This window comes from Anomaloglossus baeobatrachus, chromosome 6, assembly GCF_048569485.1.
Source record: "Anomaloglossus baeobatrachus isolate aAnoBae1 chromosome 6, aAnoBae1.hap1, whole genome shotgun sequence".
Classification (NCBI taxonomy): Eukaryota; Metazoa; Chordata; class Amphibia; order Anura; family Aromobatidae; genus Anomaloglossus; species Anomaloglossus baeobatrachus.
In genome coordinates this window covers 421,189,806-421,211,720 of record NC_134358.1, presented here as the reverse complement: position 1 = coordinate 421,211,720, position 21,915 = coordinate 421,189,806, and the positions used below count along the sequence as shown (strand labels likewise).

Genomic DNA, 21,915 nt, shown 5'->3' with positions numbered 1-21,915 from the left:
GAGGGCAGTAGCTATACCCCAATCGTCTGGGTCTCCCAATAAGAGCTAGAAGAAAAGGAATTTACGGTAAGTAACAAAATTCCCTTCTTTTAGTTGCATAGGGAGAAATCTGGTGACAGGTTTCCTTTAAACAGGAGCACATTGCTTCCCACCTTCCTGCTTTCCTTGGGGCAGTGCACTCCTGATGATTCACAGTACAGATCAGTGGCATGATTTCACTGCTTGCTCACTTTCTGATGGACCTAGTAACATCTGAGTAAAGCAGGGGGACTGGATCCAGCCAGCTACATAGCAGCTCTTGTAAACTTTACCTTGTAATCGCTGCTCTCCTTGTCTCAGACTGGTCACCCTTGTTGAGACTGCAGCAGTGGCCGGTAACCTTGCCGATGATCAGTAAACAAAAACATTAACGATCCCTCTGTTCTTGAGAATGGAGATGATTTTCAATAAGGCATAAATTTAAATTTTTTTTTGTTACAAGTACTTCGTCTTTGGTGAGTAACATTACAATGAGGTGACGCCTTTAAGGTCTGGCTACAAAAGTCATACTGTGTATTTGGGAATGTAATTTAAGCTTACTGTGTAAGTTTGCTGACTCTGTTGCAGGTGTATGAGTTTAGAGTAAAGGAATCTAATATCATTGCTCCAGTTCTTGCTGAAGATGTAGATACACCGCCAAGAAAGAAGAAACGGAAACACAGGTACATTTTCTATTTTAATGTACTGAAGATGTGTAGGTATTCTTAGCTGTAGATGTAAAGGATATATTTTTACTTTGTCAAAATTTACAAGAGGTCCTCCCAAGTTTCCTGAAACATCGCTTAGTAAATACCCATGAAATAACCATACTGGAGCATGTCCGCAGTGTACTATGCGTCTGTTAATTTTCTGTAAACGTGTGAACAAATTAACACAATTCACCTTGTTACTATGACCTGTCACTACAACCTGACACCCTCCACACTGAATTAATGGTGTCAGACTGTGTAGGAACATGATCCAGAGACAGTGAACGGTAATACGATACCGTATATACTCAAGTATAAGCCGAGGTTTTTTTTTTTTTTGGCCCATTTTTTTTATATGCTGAAAACTCCCCCCTTTGGCTTATACTCAAGTGAGGGTCCCACAAAAATCCTCTCACCTATCCTCCATTCCCGCAGTGTCCACTTACCTGCTTCTTGCGGACCGCAGGCACACAAACCCCTCCGTGATCATGGCCGGTGCAGGAGCTGTTGCTGCTGTTGTCAGCGCTTTACTTCACTTTAAATGATTTGTGCCACCGCAAACCATTTAACTGCAATAAAGCGCAGATGACCACAGCAGCAGCCAGTTTACTGGCTGAGATCACAGTAGGAGGACATCACTAAAGGATGAGCACATTATTAGAAGGCGCATTACTACAGGGGACAGTATGGGCACGTTGCTACAGGGGACAGTATGGGCACGTTGCTACAGGAGACAGTATGGGCACGTTGCTACAGGGGACAGTATGGGCACGTCGCTACAGGGGCCAGTGTGGGCACGTCGCTACAGGGGCCAGTGTGGGCACGTCGCTACAGGGGCCAGTGTGGGCACGTCGCTACAGGGGCCAGTGTGGGCACGTCGCTACAGGGGCCAGTGTGGGCACGTCGCGACAGGGGCCAGTGTGGGCACGTCGCGACAGGGGCCAGCGTGGGCACGTCGCGACAGGGGCCAGCGTGGGCACGTCGCGACAGGGGCCAGCGTGGGCACGTCGCGACAGGGGCCAGCGTGGGCACGTCGCGACAGGCGCCAGCGTGGGCACGTCGCGACAGGGGCCAGCGTGGGCACGTCGCTACAGGGGCCAGCGTGGGCACGTCGCTACAGGGGCCAGCGTGGGCACGTCGCTACAGGGGCCAGCGTGGGCACGTCGCTACAGGGGCCAGCGTGGGCACGTCGCTACAGGGGCCAGCGTGGGCACGTCGCTACAGGGGCCAGCGTGGGCACGTCGCTACAGGGGCCAGCGTGGGCACGTCGCTACAGGGGGCAGCGTGGGCACGTCGCTACAGGGGCCAGTGTGGGCACGTCGCTACAGGGGCCAGTGTGGGCACGTCGCTACAGGGGCCAGTGTGGGCACGTTGCTACCAGTAGCTGCTGCATTTCCCACCCTAGGCTTATACTCGAGTGAATAAGTCTTCCCAGTTTTTTGTGGCAAACTTAGGTGCCTCAGCTTATAGTCGAGTATATACGGTATTTGGATTGATGACATTTTCATATGTTATGCCCAATTGTCCGGCAGCTAATTTATTACATCAAAGGTAAATTCAATGACTGGGTTTAATTGCGGCCACTGAGGATATTGGAGAATTTATCACACACGATGGAGGATTTTTCTTACTGTGGCGACTGTTTATGTCTAATATTGAAATGTTCACTTTTACAGGTTGTGGGCCGCACATTGCAGAAAAATTCAGTTGAAAAAAGGTATGTCCTGTATTCATAGAGCCTGTAGTCTGAATGTGATGTTTTCAGCTGTTGGAATGAAATCTTCCAAATGCCGAAATTTGCAACACAGACCTTTCAGAATTAAGCAAGATGGTCCTCATCGGGAGTGGAGACGGCTATCTTCTGCTGTTTTGTTCTGGGAAGCCTCAGACTTGGTGGTTCTTCATTTCCCAACAGGAGAGCTGCTTTTTTGTGGACTGTACAGGCCAGAGCAGCAGCATCCTGTTCTTCCCGTTCATTTCATCCAAGGGTGGACCTTTCTAAAATATCAAATGGTTCCTTACTTTACATTGCATCTTCACAATTTAATTTTTGCAGATGGTTCCTCTAATCATGTTTACAATTATCAGCCTTGCGACCACCCTCGTCAGCCCTGCGACGGCTCTTGTCCCTGTGTAATTGCACAGAATTTCTGTGAGAAGTTCTGTCAGTGCAGCTCCGAGTGTAAGTTAAAGGGTAAAAACAAATTTTGTTTTAAGATTTGAACGTTTTGCATGTGTGTATGTTATGGTTTTATTTTCCTCCATCTAACACAAACTGTCTTCTTTTTTATATGAAGGCCAAAACCGGTTCCCAGGATGTCGTTGTAAAGCGCAGTGTAACACCAAGCAATGCCCATGTTACCTGGCTGTGCGGGAGTGTGACCCGGACTTATGTCTCACCTGTGGTGCTGCTGATCACTGGGACAGCAAAAATGTATCCTGCAAAAACTGCAGCATTCAGCGTGGATCCAAAAAGGTCAGTCACCTGCTTAATGTCCTTTATTCCTTTAGGAACTTACACAGGGGGCAAGTTCTCCATAAGCTGACAGGTTTCCCCCCTGCATTTCTAACAATATAAGGGTATCATAAGCATAAAATGTGCACAATCCAAGTATTTACACTGGTGCAAAGAAGACTAAGAAAAAAAAGTTACTCTATAATGTGGGACGGTTTACTGAGACTGTATTTAAAAGGGTTGTCTGGTACTTTAATACTGATGGCGCTGCGCCTGGCTGGGTACTGCACAGTACTTCTGTGCGCCACTATGCAGTTGACGGAGCTTAGCTGTTCAGCACATCAACCAATCACTTCTGGCAGGCACCGGAAGCAGCTGATCGGTAGGGCGTCGGGAGTCACACTTCCACTGATCTGGTATTGATAATTTTTACATTGATGACCTATCCGAAGTATAAGTATCAGACAACCACTTTAACTTGGAGACATGAAGGACGAGCACTAATATGAGCTTTGTCATTATAACCAAATGGCCATAAACATTTTTTATATGTCATCAGAATGATTTGTTCGCCTGACTGTTATCTCTCGTGACTCCCCCCTATATGCGCAGCTTGATAAAACATTATTGTTTTTTATTAGAGCAACTCAACTGCTAAAATCAAATCTTCACTCCGAACAAATTGATTGGTAGATTAAAGGAAACCTGTCACCATTTTTTTTTTTTTTTTGTCCTATAAGCTGCGGCCACCACCAGTGGGCTCTTCTATAGAGCATTCTAACATGCTGTATATAAGAGCCCAGGCCGCTGTGTAGAACATAAAAAAAACACTTTATAATACTCACCTAAACAGATCGCTGCGGTGGATGTGGCTCAAATGGGTATCTTCGTCCTCTGGTGCCGGTGCCTCCTCTTTCAGCGATCTTCGTCCTCCTTCTGAAGCCTGTGTGCATGATGCGGCTACGTCATACACACTCGCCGGTCCCGCGCATGCGTACTATAATACTTTGATCTGCCCTGCTCAGGGCAGATCAAAGTGCCCCTGCTTAGGACCTGAATGCCGGCGAGTGTGTATGACATCAGACGTGTCATGCACCCTGGCTTCAGAAGGATGAAAGTGGCGGCGACAAAGATGGCTGAAAGAGCCGGCACCGGAGGACGAAGACACCCATTTGACCCACATCCACCGCAGCGACCGGTTTAGGTGAGTATTATAAAGTGTTTTTCTTCATCGTTCCTTATGGGAGACCCAGACCATAGGGTGTATAGCTTCTGCCTCCGGAGGACACACAAAGTACTACACTAAAAGTGTAGCTCTTCCCTCCGAGCATATACACTCCCCGGATGACAAATCCAACCAGTTCAATGCTTTGTGTTCAGGAGGTCACACACACACATGCATCCTCTGATTTTTGATTTCAAAGATTTGGAAGAAAAGCTGGTCCAATCTGGACTCCCGGCATGTCCCTTCTCACCCCACTGTGTCGGCGGTGCTGTTAAGGTTGATTTTACAAGGCTGGAGCCTTCACATGCCGCGCTCCTTCACCATCCCCTGGGGCTCTGGCTTGAAGTGGGAGCCATCACGGTTCTCACTGCTTTGCAGGAGACCGGTCTCCATCCGCAGCCCTTTTCAGGATCCTGCCGGACGGAGCGCTCACCTCCCAGGGACCTGGCACCTGCGTCTCACAAGCTAAGTACTGAGACGTTATGACAGTGGTCTTTCCAGGGGTCCCTTGTACTTTATATGTTGGGGAGAGTGTGTTATTTGACTTTGTTAACATTTCCGGCCGGTTCTCCAGTTTTCACTGGAGAACCGCGCCGATGGTGCCTGCACGCTGGCCGCATGTTTAAATCTAGGCCCCGGCTTCGCCTGAGGCCTAGTTTCGATTCTCTACCCCTGCATGTCAGTCAGTGCAGAGGGACAGTGTGGCTCCGCCCAGCGGCTGTTCAGCACAGGGAACGGACACTCCTCACTGAGGAAAGATTCCCTCCCCTGTATACCTCATTTGCCCTCCAGATCCTGCTCTCAGAGTAGGCCCCGCCCCCTCTCCTCGCTCCGGCGCCATTTTCTCAGCGTTCTCAATGTCTCGGACAGTTGTATCAGTGGCTGATAAGAGAACAGGGAGTGTGTTCCTTGCATAACCACATTGTGACAAATGGAGGCCTGGGCTGGGGGATCTGGAGGGCACAGAGATGTCCCTATGTTAAACGGTCTGGCAAGCCACAACCTCCGGTTGTGCAGCTGCTTATATACTCTGTTTATATACTCTGCTGGGGGTCATTCTGGACAGAGCCCCCACTTCTGCAGCATGCCTCACATCAGAGCAAGGCTGCAAGGCTGTTCTTATTATACACTGCATGTAGACTCGTACTGCCTGTACCGAGCACATAACCACATTGTGATGCTTGCTCTAACATAGTGGTCCCTCAGCCTGGTAGCTAATCAGTGGTCCCTCCAGCTGCTCCGGCTCCGGTGGCTGATCCCCCGGTTTGGGCAGAATCCCTCTCTCCAGGAAACAGCTGTCCCGGACACTGCTGAGCATGCATCAGAGCCCCCTTCTCAGGGCGCTTCTGCTGCTGCGGCTCGCTCAGCAAAGCTCACAGAGGATTCCTCATCTGCTCTCAGTCCCCGTCCTCCTAAAATGGAGTCGCAGGGTCCCCTTTCCTTCCTCGTCCCGCAGCTCTGATTCACGAGCCGACTCGCAGGACGAGGAGGATGCTTTTACTAGGGGCTCGGACGCTACGTCATGTACATTGATCTGTCCGAAGGTGACGCAGATGCTAATGATTTGATTGTGTCCATTATATTTGTACTGGACCTCAATCAGCCTGTATCAGGGGTGCATTCTACTCTGGCAGAAAGGCATTAGTATACCTTAAGAGAACAAGGAGTGTGTTCCTTAACCACTCCAGTTTGTCAGCCCACTGTGTCCAAGCCCAGAGCCTGTCCTGACAGACGCTTCCCAAAGCGTGGTTCTGATGACTGTTTCCCCCTCCCACCAGTGGTGGTCAAGGAGTGGGCTCATTCACCAAGGGTGGACCCTCCGGTGTCTAGGCTTTCAGCCCGGACAGTTGTATCAGTGGCTGACGGCTCCTCTCTAAGGATCCCACTGTCCGCCAGGTTGTCCTTCTGGCCAAATCTATATATGAGGCGGCAGGGGCCTCGTTCTCCCCATCTTTTGCAGCAGTGCGGGCTCTCAAAGCCATCTCTGCTTCTCTGGAGGAGATGCATCCCCTCACCTAGGGACTTTATGCCCGAAGTGGTTGCCTTAACTTCCAGGCTTCAGTCTTTTCATCCTAGGCCATGTCTGCCATGCTGGAGACTGTCACCGCACTGCGGTGGCCTCGGCTACTTCCCTCGCTATCCGCAGGCTCCTGTGGCTTCGAGAGTGGAAGGCAAATGCTTTTTAAGAAGTTCCTTGCTGGGTTCCCTTTGCTGGGACCAGTCTATTCGGTGAACAACTGGATGAAATTATTACGGAAGTTTTTTGGCAGGAAGAGTACTTCCATGCCACAAACCCAGGAAACCTGTCCAGGGCAGGAACCAGTCGAGGTTTCGTTCCTTTCGTTCCTCTAACTGGTCGTCCTCTAAGCCCTCGGCCTCGTCCACTAACTCAGCCAAGGTCCGTAAACCAACTGGCGCATGAAGCCACGTCCTCAGAAGTCCGCAGGAGCTGCGGCCACTAGGCAGCCTCCTCTTGATTATCTGGCCGCGCCAGCAACGTCCTTGGTCGGTGGCAGGCTCTCCCTCTTGGGCGACGTGTGGTTTCAACACGTCTTCGATCAGTGGGTGTGGGTTACCATCTCCCACGGCTACAGAATAGAATTCTATCCAGCCCGCCAAACAGATTTTTTCTGTCAACTCCCCCCCTGCTCCAAGGCCGCCGCCTTCTCACAGGCCGTGGCATTCTTGCAGGCCAATGGAGTAATTGTACCAGTTCCCGACTGGGAACAGTTCTGAGATTTCTACTCAAATCTCTTCCTAGTCCCCGAAAAGGACGGTGCTTTCCGACCTGGATCTCAAGCTTCTCAACAAGCATGTCAGGTGCGGCATTTTTTGCATGGAATCTCTGCGATCAGTCAATGACTCAAGGAGATTTCTTAGCATCCTTCGACATCAGAGATGTCTTTCTGCTTGTGCCAACCGCAGTTTCTCACCAGCGTTGGCTACGTTTTGTAATCGGAGAGGAACATTTCCAATTCGTGGCTCTCCCCTTCGGGTTCGCCGCGGCCCCTCGTGTATTCACAAGGTCATGGCAGCAGTGGTTGCGGTTCTGCACCTCTAGGGGTTGGTAGTGATTCCTTTCCTGAACGACCTTCTAGCAAGGCTTCATCCAGTGCAGACTGTCAGTGGAGTGTCTCGCTCACTCTCAGCGGAGTGTCTCGCTCACTCTCGCCACGCTTGCAAGTCCACTCTGACTCCGACCCAGGACCTTGCGTCCCTAGGGATGCAATTCGAGACTCTGCTGGCACTTGTGAAGCTGCCCTTAGTCAAACAGCAGTCCCTTCATCTGGCGGTTCGCTCTCTGCTGAGGCTCCGCCCCCGTCATTCCATCAGGTGCTGGGTCAGATGGTGGCGTCAATGGAAGCGGTTCCCTTTGCCAGTCCCATCTGCGTCCCCTGCAGCTGGACATTCTCCGCTGTTGGGACAAGCGGACCTCTTCCTTGCACAGGCTGGTGGCTCTGTCGCCACAGACCAGGAGCTCTCTTTAGTGGTGGCTTCGGCCCCTCTCTCTGTCCCAGGGACGTTCCTTTCTGGTCCCGTCCTGGGTGATTCTCACCACGGATGCCAGTCTATCCGGCTGGGGAGCAGTGTTTCTCCACCACCGAGCACAGGGCACTTGGACTCCGTCCGAATCAGCCCTCTCAATCAATGTGCTGGAAATCAGGGCTGTACTCCTAGCTCTCGTAGTTTTTCACCACCTGTCATTGGGCAAGCACATTCGAGTCCAGTCAGACAACGCGACAGCAGTTGCCTACTTCAATCACCAAGGCGGGACTCGCAGCCGCCTAGCAATGTTGGAAGTTCAACGTATTCCTTCAGTGGACGGAGGACTCAAAGTCCACCATATCCGCAGTCCACGTCCCAGCCGTTGAAAACTGGGAGGCAGATTATCTCAGCCGTCAAACCGTGGACAGCGGCGAGTGGGCCCTGCATCCGGCAGTGTTCCGGTCAATCTGCCGCAGGCGGGGCACTCCGGAAGTGGATCTAATGGTATCCCGGCACAATAACAAGGTCCCGGTTTACGTGGCTCGCTCCCACGATCCTCAGGCCTTGGCAGCGGACGCACTGGTTCAAGATTGGTCCCAGTTCCGTCTGGCCTACGTGTTTCTCCCCTAGCTCTCTTGCCCAGAGTCCTGCGCAAGATCAGAATGGAGGGCCGTCGGGTCGTACTCATCGCCCCAGACTGGCCCAGGCGAGCTTGGTTCCCAGACCTGCTCCGTCTGTCCGTAGAGGTGCCGTGGCATCTCCCAGACCGCCCATACCTTCTCTCACAGGGTCCGTTTTTCCGCCAGAATTCTGCGGCTCTCAGATTGACGGCGTGGCTCTTGAGCCCTGAATCCTTACGGCTTCAGGCATTCCTTCCGAGGTCATCTTCACTATGACTCAGGCTCGGAAGTCTTCCTCGGCCAGGATTTACCACAGGACTTGGAGAATTTTCCTGTCCTGGTGTCGTTCTTCCGGCCATGCCCCTTGGCCGTTTTTCCTTGCCGACCATCCTGCCCTTTCTACAGTCCGGTCTGCAGCTAGGACTGTCCCTCAATTCCCTCAAGGGACAGGTCTCGGCTCTGTTAGCGTTGCTGCAGCGGCGTATCGCCCGGCTGGCCCAGGTGCGCACCTTCATGCAGGGCGCATCTCACATCATTCCGCCTTACCGGCGGCCTCTGGATCCCTGAGACCTTAATCTGGTCCTCACGGCCTTACAGAAACCCCCCTTTGAACCTCTTAGGGAGGTTTCGTTGTTTCGTCTTTCACAGAAAAGTGTTTTTTTCTGGTGGCCATAATTTCTCTCAGGAGAGTCTCTGATTTGACTGTGCTCTCTTCGGAGTCACCCTTTTTGGTTTTTTTCACCAAGACAAGATGGTTCTCCGTCCGACTTCGGGCCTTCTCCCTAAGGTGGTGTCTCCTTTCCACCTTAACCAGGACATTTCATTGTCTTCCCTTTGTTCGGCACCTGTGCATTGCTTTGAGAAAGCGTTGCATGCTTTAGATTTGGTGCGGACGGATCTATGTGTCACGCACCGCTGTTCTTAGGCGGTGCACCTCTCTTTTTGTGCTGACCACAGGTCAGCGTAAGGGTCTCTCGGCTTCTAAACCGACCCTAGCTCGTTGGATTAGGTCGGCCATATCCGATGCCTACCAATGTTCTTAGGTGCCTCCCCCGCCGGGGATTAAGGCGCACTCGACCAGAGCTGTCGGTGCCTCTTCGGCTACGGCTCAGCAGGTCTGTCGGGCTGCCACTTGGTCTAGTCTGCACACCCTTTCGAAGCACTACCAAGTGCATGCTCATGCTTCGGCAGATGCGAGCTTGGGCAGACGCATCCTTCGGACGGCTGTCGCCCATTTGTGAAGTTAGGTTTGCCTACTTCTCAGTTTCTGTTTATTCCCACCCATGGACTGCTTTGAGACGTCCCATGGTCTGGGTCTCCCATAAGGAACGATGAAGAAAAAGAGAATTTTGTTTACTTACCGTAAATTCTTTTTCTTATAGTTCCGACATGGGAGACCCAGCACCCTCCCTGTTGCCTGTTGGCAGCTTTCTTGTTCCGTGTGTTTTCACCGGCTGTTGTTGTAGACAGAGGTTCCGGTTATTCCGGGTTTTACTCTATCTCTACTTATGGGTGGATGTCCTCCTTCAGCTTTTGCACTAAACTGGTTGGATTTGTCATCCGGGGAGTGTATATGCTCGGAGGGAGGAGCTACACTTTTAGTGTAGTACTTTGTGTGTCCTCCGGAGGCAGAAGCTATACACCCTATGGTCTGGGTCTCCCATGTCGGAACTATAAGAAAAAGAATTTACGGTAAGTAAACAAAATTCTCTTTTTTACGTTCTACAGAGTGGCCTTGGGTCTTATATACAGCATTCCAGAATACTGTATCTAAGGGCTTTACTGGTGGTGGCCGCAGTTTATAGGGCAAAAAACTGGTGACAGGTTCCCTTTAAATTTCAGCCAACCGTTCTTACGGGCCTATATAATCCATGTAGGCACAATCAGGAGTGGTGTTTAAACATTAGATGGTTGACTCATCCTGATAAAATAGACAGTTTCAGATGATTTTTGTTATATTTTTTTTTATACTTGTGGGGACCTTTTATTCCTAAAGGTGATGAGTGCTTGAAAACTAGTAGCGCTCCTCCCTCTTGTCCATTTTAGTAGACTACATGTCCAGTATACAAATTGTTGTCTGTGGCATTTTCTCTTCATAAGTAAAGGACATAGAAACCTACCACAATGGGATTAAGGTGCCTTGACTCAGAATTTATGACTTTTAGGAAATGTTTAAAATATGTTTGATGACTCTGACTTAGTATGTGTCAAATGTGTGGTCAACAGTCATTGTAAAGCGAAAGGGCTCATGTCAGAGACCAGCGCACGTAACACAATGTTAATGAATTGAGGCTAAATCATAGTGAATATGGTAAATCTTGAAAAGATGTGTCTGGGCGATAAGTACTGGGTACTTGTAGTCCATCGTCATGATAATCTGCCCATGTGACATGGTTCGGTAAGTAAGGTTGTCATATTTCAGGAAGGGCAGTTTAATATTTTATTTAAAGGGGATGTTCCATGAAGAAAAGTGCTGCTTAATTTATAATGGAAGGTTAAGCAGTTTCACAATTGGATGGGTTAAAAAGATACTTCTATCCGCAGCCCTGCTGTATCCTGTGAAACAGCTGGTCAGTAAAGCTGCAATAACTGCTGGTAGCTTGTGCTGTATTGATCCCACAGAACATGGTACGGGGAAGACTGATACGTGAATAATCTCTACTAATGCCACTGGTAGGGACCCTTGTAGCTTCTCAGCCTGGCGTTACGTCTCCCTAGCTGTTCCTTCAATCTAAGTAGCAATGGTGTGTGCCGTAGTAGAGGGCCTGTGAGCTCAACTCAATTCATGACCGTACAGGATCAGCGACCAGAAATATACTGTTTTTTTGTTAGTGTGTTTTGTCTGACACTGAGCTGTTGTATTGCACTGGGGGGGATTTATTAAGACTAGCTGCAAGATCCCCCTTATCACTTACCATCACTACGTAGATGAAAGGAACGAGCAGTACAGTCATACTGATCAGATGCTCGGAGGGTCCCTGTGGGATTAGTAGAAAAGCTTTCTTCTACCTGTGCAGGCAAATTGTCTCTTCAGGGAGGAAGGAAACAAACTAGTGCCTCCTATTGGAAGTAGCAATCCTAAAAGTCAAAAGTGACCCTTTTAACAAGCCTTTTCATATGACATAGGATTTATGCCAGATCCGAATCTCAATTTGCAGACACGGTGTTTCGGGGTGATTGTCTCTTCTTAGTGCAAAGTATGAGATATGATCTGTCTGTATGAGAGGCTATATTGGTGTCGAAGGGGAAAACCTTTCTCCTTGCGGAGACTGACAAACCAATCTGGCTGCCAGTGAGGAGACTTGTAGCTACAATGTAGGGGAAAACTTTTCTCCTTGAGGAGACAATTTGTATATTTTCTAGAGCAGTATTGCAGCTAAAGGAGAAAAGTTTTCCCTTTGTCACAGACAGTAAGGCTATCTGCGCATATTGCATATTTGCATGCAGTTACACTGCGGTGCAGATCGCAGCGTAACTGCATGCGTCCTGCGTACCCTGCATAATATGTGAAGATTATGCAGGAGATGTGCGCACGTGGCGTATTAGAGCGCAGCGCTTCGGCTGCTGCCCGAAGCGCGCGTTCTAAGAAGTGACATGTCACTTCTTTCCTGCGCTCTGCCTGCAGCGCCCGCTCTATCTATGTCTATGGGAGGAGCTGCAGTCAGAGTGCATGAAATCGGCTTTTTTTTTTCACTACGGACTCTTTCTGCAGCGATTTGAAGCGCACGTGTGCTTTTTAAATCGCTGCAGAAATTTCTGCACTGACTGTACGCAACGTGCGCACATAGCTTTACACAGCAGGCACAGCATTAAGTTTCTCTGCTCGGCAATATTTTTCTAAAAGCATCCAATTGTGAAACTGCTTAATCTTCTGTTATCTATTGAACTAAGAGTCCTTTCGTTTATGGGACAACCACTTTTAAGGGATTTTTTTTCTTTCCAATATGTCAGCAACTTGATCTAGGATTATAGTTTGTGTTAAGGGCTCCTCCGTGATAGAACCCCTGTGTATAACCGCCCTGGACACATACATTGAATGATCCACATGTTGCCAGACATTTGTCACATCTAAGTAACGTTGCCTTTCTCTTGGGTTAGAGGAATGTAACAAATACCCTGTCTTTGTTTGCCCCCCCATCCTCTTTCAATAACACTTGATTCTGCAGACTGATATGGTCCAATTATGGCAAAGAGGCAGAATTGCTAGGTAAGGCCTCTTGAGTTTTTGAAATAGATGCACGTGAATGGGCGGTATGGCTGCCTGGACATTAGGAATGGTGCAGAGCGTGAGCTGGCCATTTCAAACCGCATTCCTCCCACAACGATCATGAGACACGGCCATGTGAGAGCAGGTCTCATTAATCCTCTATTCTTCATGTTTTCCATTTCTTTGTGGCTTAGAAAGAAAGAAAATTGCCATTGAATGAGTGCCTGGCAGTAGGTGCAGTTTTGTGAAATATTTATTTTTTTCTTTTTCATTTGCGGCTTATGCTTGCTATGTTCACACACCTGAATGTCTGTCTTGCGACTGTGAACTGCTTTGCCGCGGTGAGGTTATTACTGTGAATTGCAATGTCATTTGTTGCATTAACAACTGTGAAATTCATTAAAATTTTGTTTTTTCCTTCCTTACGATGCAACTTTATTTTCTGACGTTGTCTGTTGAACCGTTTACTCTGTAGCAACTTAAGATATTTTGTTTTCTTAGCATTTGCTTTTGGCGCCTTCTGATGTGGCTGGATGGGGAATCTTCATCAAAGATCCTGTACAGAAGAATGAGTTCATCTCAGAGTACTGTGGAGAGGTATGTTAAGAAATATTCGCAAATTAGTGTTGATAGGATAATACACCTTGTAGATAGGACATGCACATTCAACTAGGCTGAGCATGCATGTGTAGAGAGGGATTAGAACAAACCACTAGTGATAAGCAAACACTACCATGCTCGGGTACTCGTAATGAGCAGTTACAAGTGTATCTTAATAAATTAGAAGATCATCAAAAGGTTTCAGTAATTCTATACCAAAAGGGAAATACATATTTCTTTATCGTTCCTTTGGGAGACCCAGACCATGGGTGTTTAGCTTCTGCCTCCGGAGGACACACAAAGTACTACACTTAAAAGTGTAGCTCCTCCCTCTGACCTTATACACCCCCTGGTGAGCCAGACCCAGCCAGTTTATCGCTTTGTGTTCAGGAGGCATACATCCACACATGCATTCTCATGATTTTTTTCTTTGGAAGAGATTGAAGAAGTGCGGGTCCACGTCTGGACCCCCGGCATGTCCCTTCTCACCCCACTGTGTCGGCGGTGTTGTAAGGTTGATTTCCAAGGCTGGAGCCTTACATGCCGTGCTCCTTCACCATCCCTCCTGGGCTCTGCCTTGAAGTGGGAGCCAGCACGGTCTCCATCCACAGCCCCTTGAGGATTCTGCTGGACCGGAGCACTCATCCCCAGGGACCTGGCCCTGCGTCTCAGCAGCTAAGTACCTGAGACGTTTATGTGTTGGGGGTCCCTGTTCTTTATTGTATGGGGAGAGTATGCTGAATGTATTTATTTTGGCATTTCCGGCGGGTTCTCTAGCCTTCGCCCGAGAACCGCGCCGATGGTGCCTGCGCGTCGGCCTCGCCGCTTAAATTTAGGCCCCGGCTTTGCCGGAGGCCTAGTTTCTGTTAACTACCCTCGCATGTCACTCATGCAGAGGGACAGGCACGGCTCCTCCCGGCGGCCGTCCTGCACAGGGGATGGACACTCCCCACTGCTGGGACGGGTCTCCTCCCCTGCAGGTCTCTATTGCCCTCCAGTTCCTGCTCTCCTACAGGAACGCCCCCAAGTCCCGCCCCCTCTCTTCGCTCTGGCGGCCATTTTCTTAGGCAGAGTTCACTCTGCGCTGGGCCTTTCTGCACTCTGCATCCCTGCTGAGGTGCTGTGCATTGGGGGTCCGGGCTTCGGGATCTGGAGGGCACACAACACCGCTTCCAGCGGTCTGGTAAGCCACAGCCGGTCTCTGGTTGTGGACCTCTGTATATTCTCCCTGGGGTTCATTCTCTTGCAGAGCCCCCACTCCAGCAGCATGTCTCACACGAGGAGCAAGGCTCCAAAGCTTTATACTGTATGCGCTGCATGTAAGCTCCTGCTGCCTGAGCCGAGCACCTATCCACATTGTGATGTCTGCTCTAACTTGGCGGTGCCACAGCCTAGAGTCTCACCCCCAGTGGTCTCTCCGGCTGCCTCTGCACCTGTGGCTGAACCCCCGGCCTGGGTAGAGTCCTTCTCTAGGTCTATATCCCAGTCTTTTGCTGAGTCCATGGGACTTTTGTCCAGGACTTTGATGAATATGCATCAGCCCTCCTCACAGGGTGCCTCTAATGCTCTTGCTAAGGGTTCTTTAGGATCCCTATCCTCTGACCTCCGTCCATCGGAGCTCACAGAGGATTCATCATCAGGTCCCAGACCCCGTCCTCCTAAGAGAAGGCGCAGGGTTTACTCCCCCTCCTCCTCCCTTGGCTCTGATTCAAGAGCTGAGTCGCAAGATGAGGAGGATGCCCTTACGGGGTGTTCGGACGCTAACTCCATGTACCCCATCGATCTTTCCGAGGGTGACTCAGAGCTTAGTGACTTGATTGCTTCTATTAATTCTGTACTGGATCTCAATCCGCCAGTATCAGAGGAGCAACCCTCTCTGGCAGAAAAGCACCAGTTTACCTCGCCTAAGAGAGTAAAGAGTGTGTTCTTTAACCACTCCAGTTTTCAGAGCGCTGTGACCAAACCCAGGGCCTGTCCTGACAAACGCTTTCCAAAGCGTGGTTCTGATGACCGTTTTCCCTTTCCACCTGAGATGGTCAAGGAGTGGTCTCACTCTCCAAAGGTAGATCCCCCGGTGTCTAGGCTCTCAGCCCAGACCGTTGTGTCGGTGGCTGACGGCACCTCACTTAAGGATTCCACTGACCGTCCGATTGACCTTCTGGCCAAACCTGTGTATGAAGCGGCGGGGGCCGCGTTTTCCCCGACTTTTGCAGCAGTGTGGGCTCTCAAAGCCATCTCTGCTTCTCTAGAGGAGATGCATTCCCTCACCAAGGAATCTATTCCTGAGATGGTTGCCTTAACTTCTCAAGCTTCAGCTTTTTCATCTTATGCCATGTCTGCCATGCTAGAGGCTTCTCACCGCACTGCGGTGGCTTCGGCTAATTCCCTCGTTATCCGCAGGATCTTGTGGCTTCGAGAGTGGAAGGCTGATGCTTCTTCAAAGAAGTTCCTTGCTGGGCTCCCCTTTGCTGGTTCCCGGCTGTTCGGTGAACAGCTGGATGAAATTATTAAAGAAGCTACTGGCGGGAAGAGTACGTCCATGCCACAAACCAAGACCAGGAAACCCGCCCAGGGTAGGAATCAGTCGAGGTTTCGTTCCTTTCGTTCCTCCAACTGGTCGTCCTCTAAGCCCTCCGCCTCGTCCGCTAACTCAGCTAAGGACCAGAAATCCAACTGGCGCCCAAAAGCGCGTCCGCAGAAGACCGCAGGAGGTTCTGCCACTAAGGCAGCCTCCTCGTGACTCTCTGCCCGCTCCAGCAACGTCCTTAGTCGGTGGCAGGCTCTCCCACTTTGGCGACGCTTGGTAGCTCCGATCAGTAGGTGAGAGATATCATATCTCACGGCTACAGGATAGAATTCTCTTCCAGCCCGCCAAACAGATTTTTTCTCTCAACTCCCCCCTGCTCCAAGGCCGCCGCCTTGTCACAGGCCGTGGCATCCTTGCAGGCAAACTGAGTAATTGTACCAGTTCCCGCTCGGGAACGGGTCAGAGGTTTTTACTCAAACCTCTTCCTAGTTCCCAAAAAAGGACTGTACCTTCCGGCCCATCCTGGATCTCAAGCTTCTCAACAAGCATGTTCGGGTGCGGCATTTTCGTATGGAGTCTCTGCGATCAGTCATTGCCTCAATGACCCAAGAGGATTTCCTGGCGTCCATCGACATCAGAGATGCCTATCTACATGTGCCAATTGCAGTTTCACAACAGCGTTGGTTACGTTTTGCAATAGGAGAGGATCATTTCCAATTCGTGGCTTTCCCCTTTGGGTTAGCCACGGCCCCTCGGGTATTCACCAAGGTCATGGCAGCAGTGATTGCGGTTCTGCACCTCCAGGGGTTGGCAGTGCTCCCTTACCTGGATGACCTTCTAGTCAAGGCTCCATCCAGCGCAGATTGTCAGCGGAGTGTCTCGCTCACTCTCGCCACTCTAGCCCAATTCGGGTGGCTTGTCAATCTTCCCAAATCCACTCTGACTCCGACCCAGAGTCTCACGTACCTAGGGATGCAGTTCGAGACTTTGCCGGCACTTGTGAAGTTGCCCTTAATCAAACAGCAGTCACTCCAGCTAGCGGTGCGCTCTCTGCTGAGGCCCCGCCGTTATACCCTCAGGCGTCTGATGCAGGTGCTGGGTCAAATGGTGGCGTCCATGGAGGCTGTTCCCTTTGCCCAGTTCCATCTGCGCCCCCTGCAGCTGGACATTCTCCGCTGTTGGGGCAAGCGGCCTTCCTCCTTACACAGGTTAGTGGCTCTGTCGCCACGGACCAGGAGCTCTCTTCAGTGGTGGCTTCGGCCCCTCTCCCTGTCCCAAGGGCGCTCCTTCCTGGCCCCGTCCTGGGTGATTCTCACCACGGATGCCAGTCTATCTGGCTAGGGAGCGGTATGTCTCCACCACAGAGCGCAGGGCACTTGGACTCCGTCCGAGTCAGCCCTTTCAATCAATGTGCTGGAAACCAGAGCCGTGCTTCTAGCTCTCCTAGCTTTTCACCACCTGTTGGCGGGCAGGCACATTCGAGTCCAGTCAGACAACGCGACAGCGGTTGCCTACATCAATCACCAAGGCGGGACACGCAGCCGCCTGGCAATGATGGAGGTACAACGCATTCTTCAATGGGCGGAGGACTCCAAGTCCACCATATCCGCAGTCCACATCCCAGGCGTGGAAAACTGGGAGGCAGATTATCTCAGCCGTCAAAGCGTGGACGGTGGCGAGTGGTCCCTGCACCCGGCAGTGTTTCAGTCAATCTGCCGCAAATGGGGCACTCCGGACGTGGACCTAATGGCATCCCGTCACAACAACAAAGTTCCTGTTTACGTGGCTCGCTCCCACGATCCTCAGGCCTTCGCCGCGGACGCTCTGGTTCAAGACTGGTCCCAGTTTCGTCTGTCCTACGTGTTTCCCCCTCTAGCTCTCTTGCCCAGAGTCCTGCGCAAGATCAGAATGGAGGGCCGTCGAGTCATCCTCATTGCACCGGACTGGCCCAGGCGAGCTTTGTATCCGGACCTGCTCCAACTGTCCGTAGAGATGCCGTGGCATCTCCCGGACCGTCCAGACCTACTCTCGCAAGGTCCGTTTTTCCGCCCTAATTCTGCGGCTCTCAAATTGACGGCGTGGCTCTTGAGTCCTGGATTTTGACGGCTTCTGGTATTCCTCCTGAAGTCATCTCCACTATGACTCGGGCCCGTAAGTCTTCCTCCGCTAAGATCTATCACAGGACTTGGAAAATGTTCCTGTCCTGGTGTCGCTCTACCGGCCATTCTCCTTGGCCATTCTCTTTGCCGACCCTTCTGTCTTTTCTACAGTCCGGTCTGCAGCTAGGACTGTCCCTCAACTCTCTCAAGGGACAAGTCTCAGCTCTATCAGTGCTGTTCCAGCGGCGTCTCGCTCGGCTGGCTCAGGTCCGCACCTTCATACAAGGCGCGTCTCACATCACTCCGCCTTATCGGCGGCCCTTGGATCCCTGGGACCTTAACTTGGTCCTCACAGTATTGCAGAAACCCCCTTTTGAGCCTCTTAGGGAGGTTTCTTTGTATCGTCTTTCTCAGAAAGTGGTCTTTCTGGTTGCCATAACTTCTCTCAGGAGAGTCTCTGATTTGGCTGCGCTCTCCTCGGAGTCACCTTTTTTAGTTTTTCATCAAGACAAGGTGGTTCTCCGTCCGACTCCGGACTTTCTTCCTAAGGTGGTCTCTCCCTTCCACCTTAACCAGGACATTACCCTACCTTCCTTCTGTCCGGCCCCTGTGCATCGCTTTGAAAAAGCGCTGCATACTCTAGATCTGGTGCGTGCTCTCCGGATCTATGTGTCTCGCACCGCTGCGCTTAGACGGTGCACCTCTCTTTTTGTGCTAACCACAGGTCGGCGCAAGGGCCTCCCTGCTTCTAAGCTGACCTTAGCCCGTTGGATTAGATAGACCATTTCGGACGCCTACCAGAGTACTCAGGTGCCTCCCCCGCCGGGGATCAAGGCACACTCGACCAGAGCTGTCGGTGCCTCTTGGGCTTTTAGGCACCAGGCTACGGCTCAACAAGTCTGTCAGGCTGCCACTTGGACTAGCCTGCATATCTTCTCGAAGCACTACCAAGTGCATGCTCATGCTTCGGCAGATGCGAGCTTGGGCAGGCGCATCCTTCAGGCGGCTGTCGCCCATTTGTGAAGTTAGGTTCTGCCTACTTCTTAGTTTTTCTGTTTATTCCCACCCAGGGACTGCTTTGGAACGTCCCATGGTCTGAGTCTCCCAAAGAAACGATAAAGAAAAAGAGAATTTTGTTTACTTACCGTAAATTCTTTTTCTTATAGTTCCGTATTGGGAGACCCAGCACCCTCCCTGTTGCCTGTTGGCAATTTCTTGTTCCGCGTGTTATCACCGGCTGTTGTCGTGGACAGAGTCTCCGGTTGTTCCGGCTCTTGCTCTGTTCTACTTGTGGGTGGCTATTCTCCTTCAGCTTTTGCACTAAACTGGCTGGGTCTGGCTCACCAGGGGGTGTATAAGCTCAGAGGGAGGAGCTACACTTTTAAGTGTAGTACTTTGTGTGTCCTGCGGAGGCAGAAGCTAAACACCCATGGTCTGGGTCTCCCAATACGGAACTATAAGAAAAAGAATTTACGGTAAGTAAACAAAATTCTCTTTATTATATAGAGTCATTACAGGGTGATCTATTTCAAGTGTTTATTTCTGTTAATGTTGATGATTATGGCTTACAGCCAATGAAAACCCAAATGTCATTATTTCAGAAAATAAGAATATTATATAAGATCAACTGAAAAAATGATTTTAATCTCTGAAATGTTGGCCTACTGAAAAGTATGTACAGTAAATGCCTTCAATACTTGGTCGGGGCTCGTTTTGCATGAATTACCGTATTTTTCGGACTATAAGACGCACCCTGGTTTTAGAGGAGGAAAATAGAAAAATAAAATTTTAAGCAAAAAATGTGGTCATGACACACTTATGGGGCGAGGATCTGCTGCTGACACTGTTATGGGGTAATATCCTGCTCATACTCCCCAGCCTTCTCATATACTCCCCAGCCTGCTCATATACTCCCCAGCCTGCTCATATACTCCCCAGCCTGCTATATACTCCCCAGCCTGCTCATAATATACCCCTATCATGCTATATGCCCTCATCCTGCTCATATACTCCCCATGCTGCTCATATACTCCCCAGCCTGCTATATACCCTCATCCTGCTCATATACTCCCCAGCCTGCTATATACCCTGATCCTGCTCATATACTCCCCAGCCTGCTATATACCCTTGTCCTGCTCATATACTCCCCAGCCTGCTATATACCCTCATCCTGCTCATATACTCCCCAGCCTGCTATATACCCTCATCCTGCTCATATACTCCCCAGCCTGCTATATACCCTCATCCTGCTCATATACTCCCCATGCTGCTCATAATATACCCCTATCCTGCTATATGCTCTCATCCTGGTGTATGGCCGCATCCTGTGGCACATAAAAAAAATAAATGTTCATACTCCCCTCACCTCACTCTCTGCAGCACCGCTCCTCTTACCGTCTGTCAGCGGCAGCACCGCTGAATGCAGCCGTCCCCCTGCAGCATTGCGATGTCCTCCGGTGGTCTGTGCCGGTGGCTGCGTGTGGACACGTGCGCACAGCGATGACGTCATCGCTGTGCGCGCCGCTAGTCACGCAAGTCAGCTGACCGGACAGACGGGAGGAGGAGCGATGCTGCAGGGGAACGGTGAGTAATCTGTACTGATTCACTGCCCCCTGCACTGATGATGATGCGCGGGGGGCAGTGAATACAGCCGCACATGATCACTCCAGGCTGCAGTTGCCAGGGGTGATCATGCGGGCCGACTGTTTATCCCTGCCCATCCTCCTGCCCACCTGTCAGCGCCAACTTCACCGCTGAGAGATGGGCGGGAGGATGGGCGTCCATATTAAATGAGCGGGCCCACGTGGTCACGGCAGGCTGCTACAGCCTGCTCGTGCCCCCGATGACCCGCTCCACCGCAGCACCCTCATTCCCCGCAGCCACAGTCAGACCATAAGACACACCCCCAACTTTCCCCCAACATTTGGGAGGAAAAAAGTGCGTCTTATGCAGGGCTGTGGAGTCGGAGTCGGAGTCGTGGAGTCGGAGTCGGAGCTCATTTTGGTGGAGTCGGAGTCGGTATAAAATGCACCGACTCCGACTCCTAAAATATATAATAAATTGGGGACAGGAGTGCAATGCAGAATGTGCTGAATATTTTACTAAATAATAACATTTAGTATAATGCTTATATTTAAGTGAAAAATTTATTGTAGTACAATGTGAACATCAGACATTTAATTGTTTTTATGATACAATAATCAAGATATTTGGATAGAACATAAAATATTTATTGGAATACAACTTTAGAACACAAAAAACTAATAAATTGTAAATATGTAATATATATATATATATATATATATATATATATATATATATATATATATATATATATATATATATATATATATATATATATATATACACATATATATATATATATATATATATATATATATATATACACACAGTGTATATACACACACAAGATATATATGTAATCTACTGTATATTACATAGTGTATTACATATTTACAATTTATTACAGTTTTTTGTGTTCTAAAGTTGTATTCCAATAAATATATTTTATGTTCTATCCAAATATCTTGATTATCGTATCATAAAAATTATTAAATGTCTGATGTTCACATACACATATTCATGTACTACAATAAATTTTTCACCTAACTAAGCAATATATGTAGGAGCCGGAGTCTGAGTCGGAGTCGGAGCCGGAGTCTGAGTCGGTGCAAGAGAATTTGAGGAGTCGGAGTCGGAGTCGAAGGTTTGGCTTACCGACTCCACAGCCCTGGTCTTATGGACCGAAAAAAAAGGTACTGCATCATTGTGGCGTGGCATGGAGGCGATCAGCCTGTGGCACTGCTGCGGTGTTATGGAAGCCCAGGTTGCTTTGATAGCAGTCTTCAGCTCATCATATTGTTTGGTCTGGTGTCTCTCATCGTCCTCTTGACAATACCCTGTAAATTCTCTATAGGGTTTAGGTCAGGTGAGTTTGCTGGCCAATC

General features: G+C 49.9%; 1 protein-coding gene across 4 annotated transcripts in view; it reads left to right on the top strand.

Annotated features, from left to right (window-relative positions):
- The window catches only part of EZH2 (enhancer of zeste 2 polycomb repressive complex 2 subunit), a 152,916-nt gene that overhangs the window by 93,175 nt on the left and 37,826 nt on the right, over positions 1 to 21,915 (top strand). For 2 of the 4 annotated variants that reach the window (XM_075315160.1, XM_075315161.1), the window contains exons 12-16: positions 607 to 701; positions 2,405 to 2,445; positions 2,785 to 2,922; positions 3,026 to 3,204; positions 13,223 to 13,318. In XM_075315160.1, the coding sequence (XP_075171275.1) occupies positions 607 to 701; positions 2,405 to 2,445; positions 2,785 to 2,922; positions 3,026 to 3,204; positions 13,223 to 13,318 (549 nt within the window). Of the gene's footprint in view, positions 1 to 606; positions 702 to 2,404; positions 2,446 to 2,784; positions 2,923 to 3,025; positions 3,205 to 12,680; positions 12,722 to 13,222; positions 13,319 to 21,915 lie in introns of all 4 variants that reach the window. The other 2 variants (XM_075315164.1, XM_075315162.1) reach the window with 2 other exon arrangements.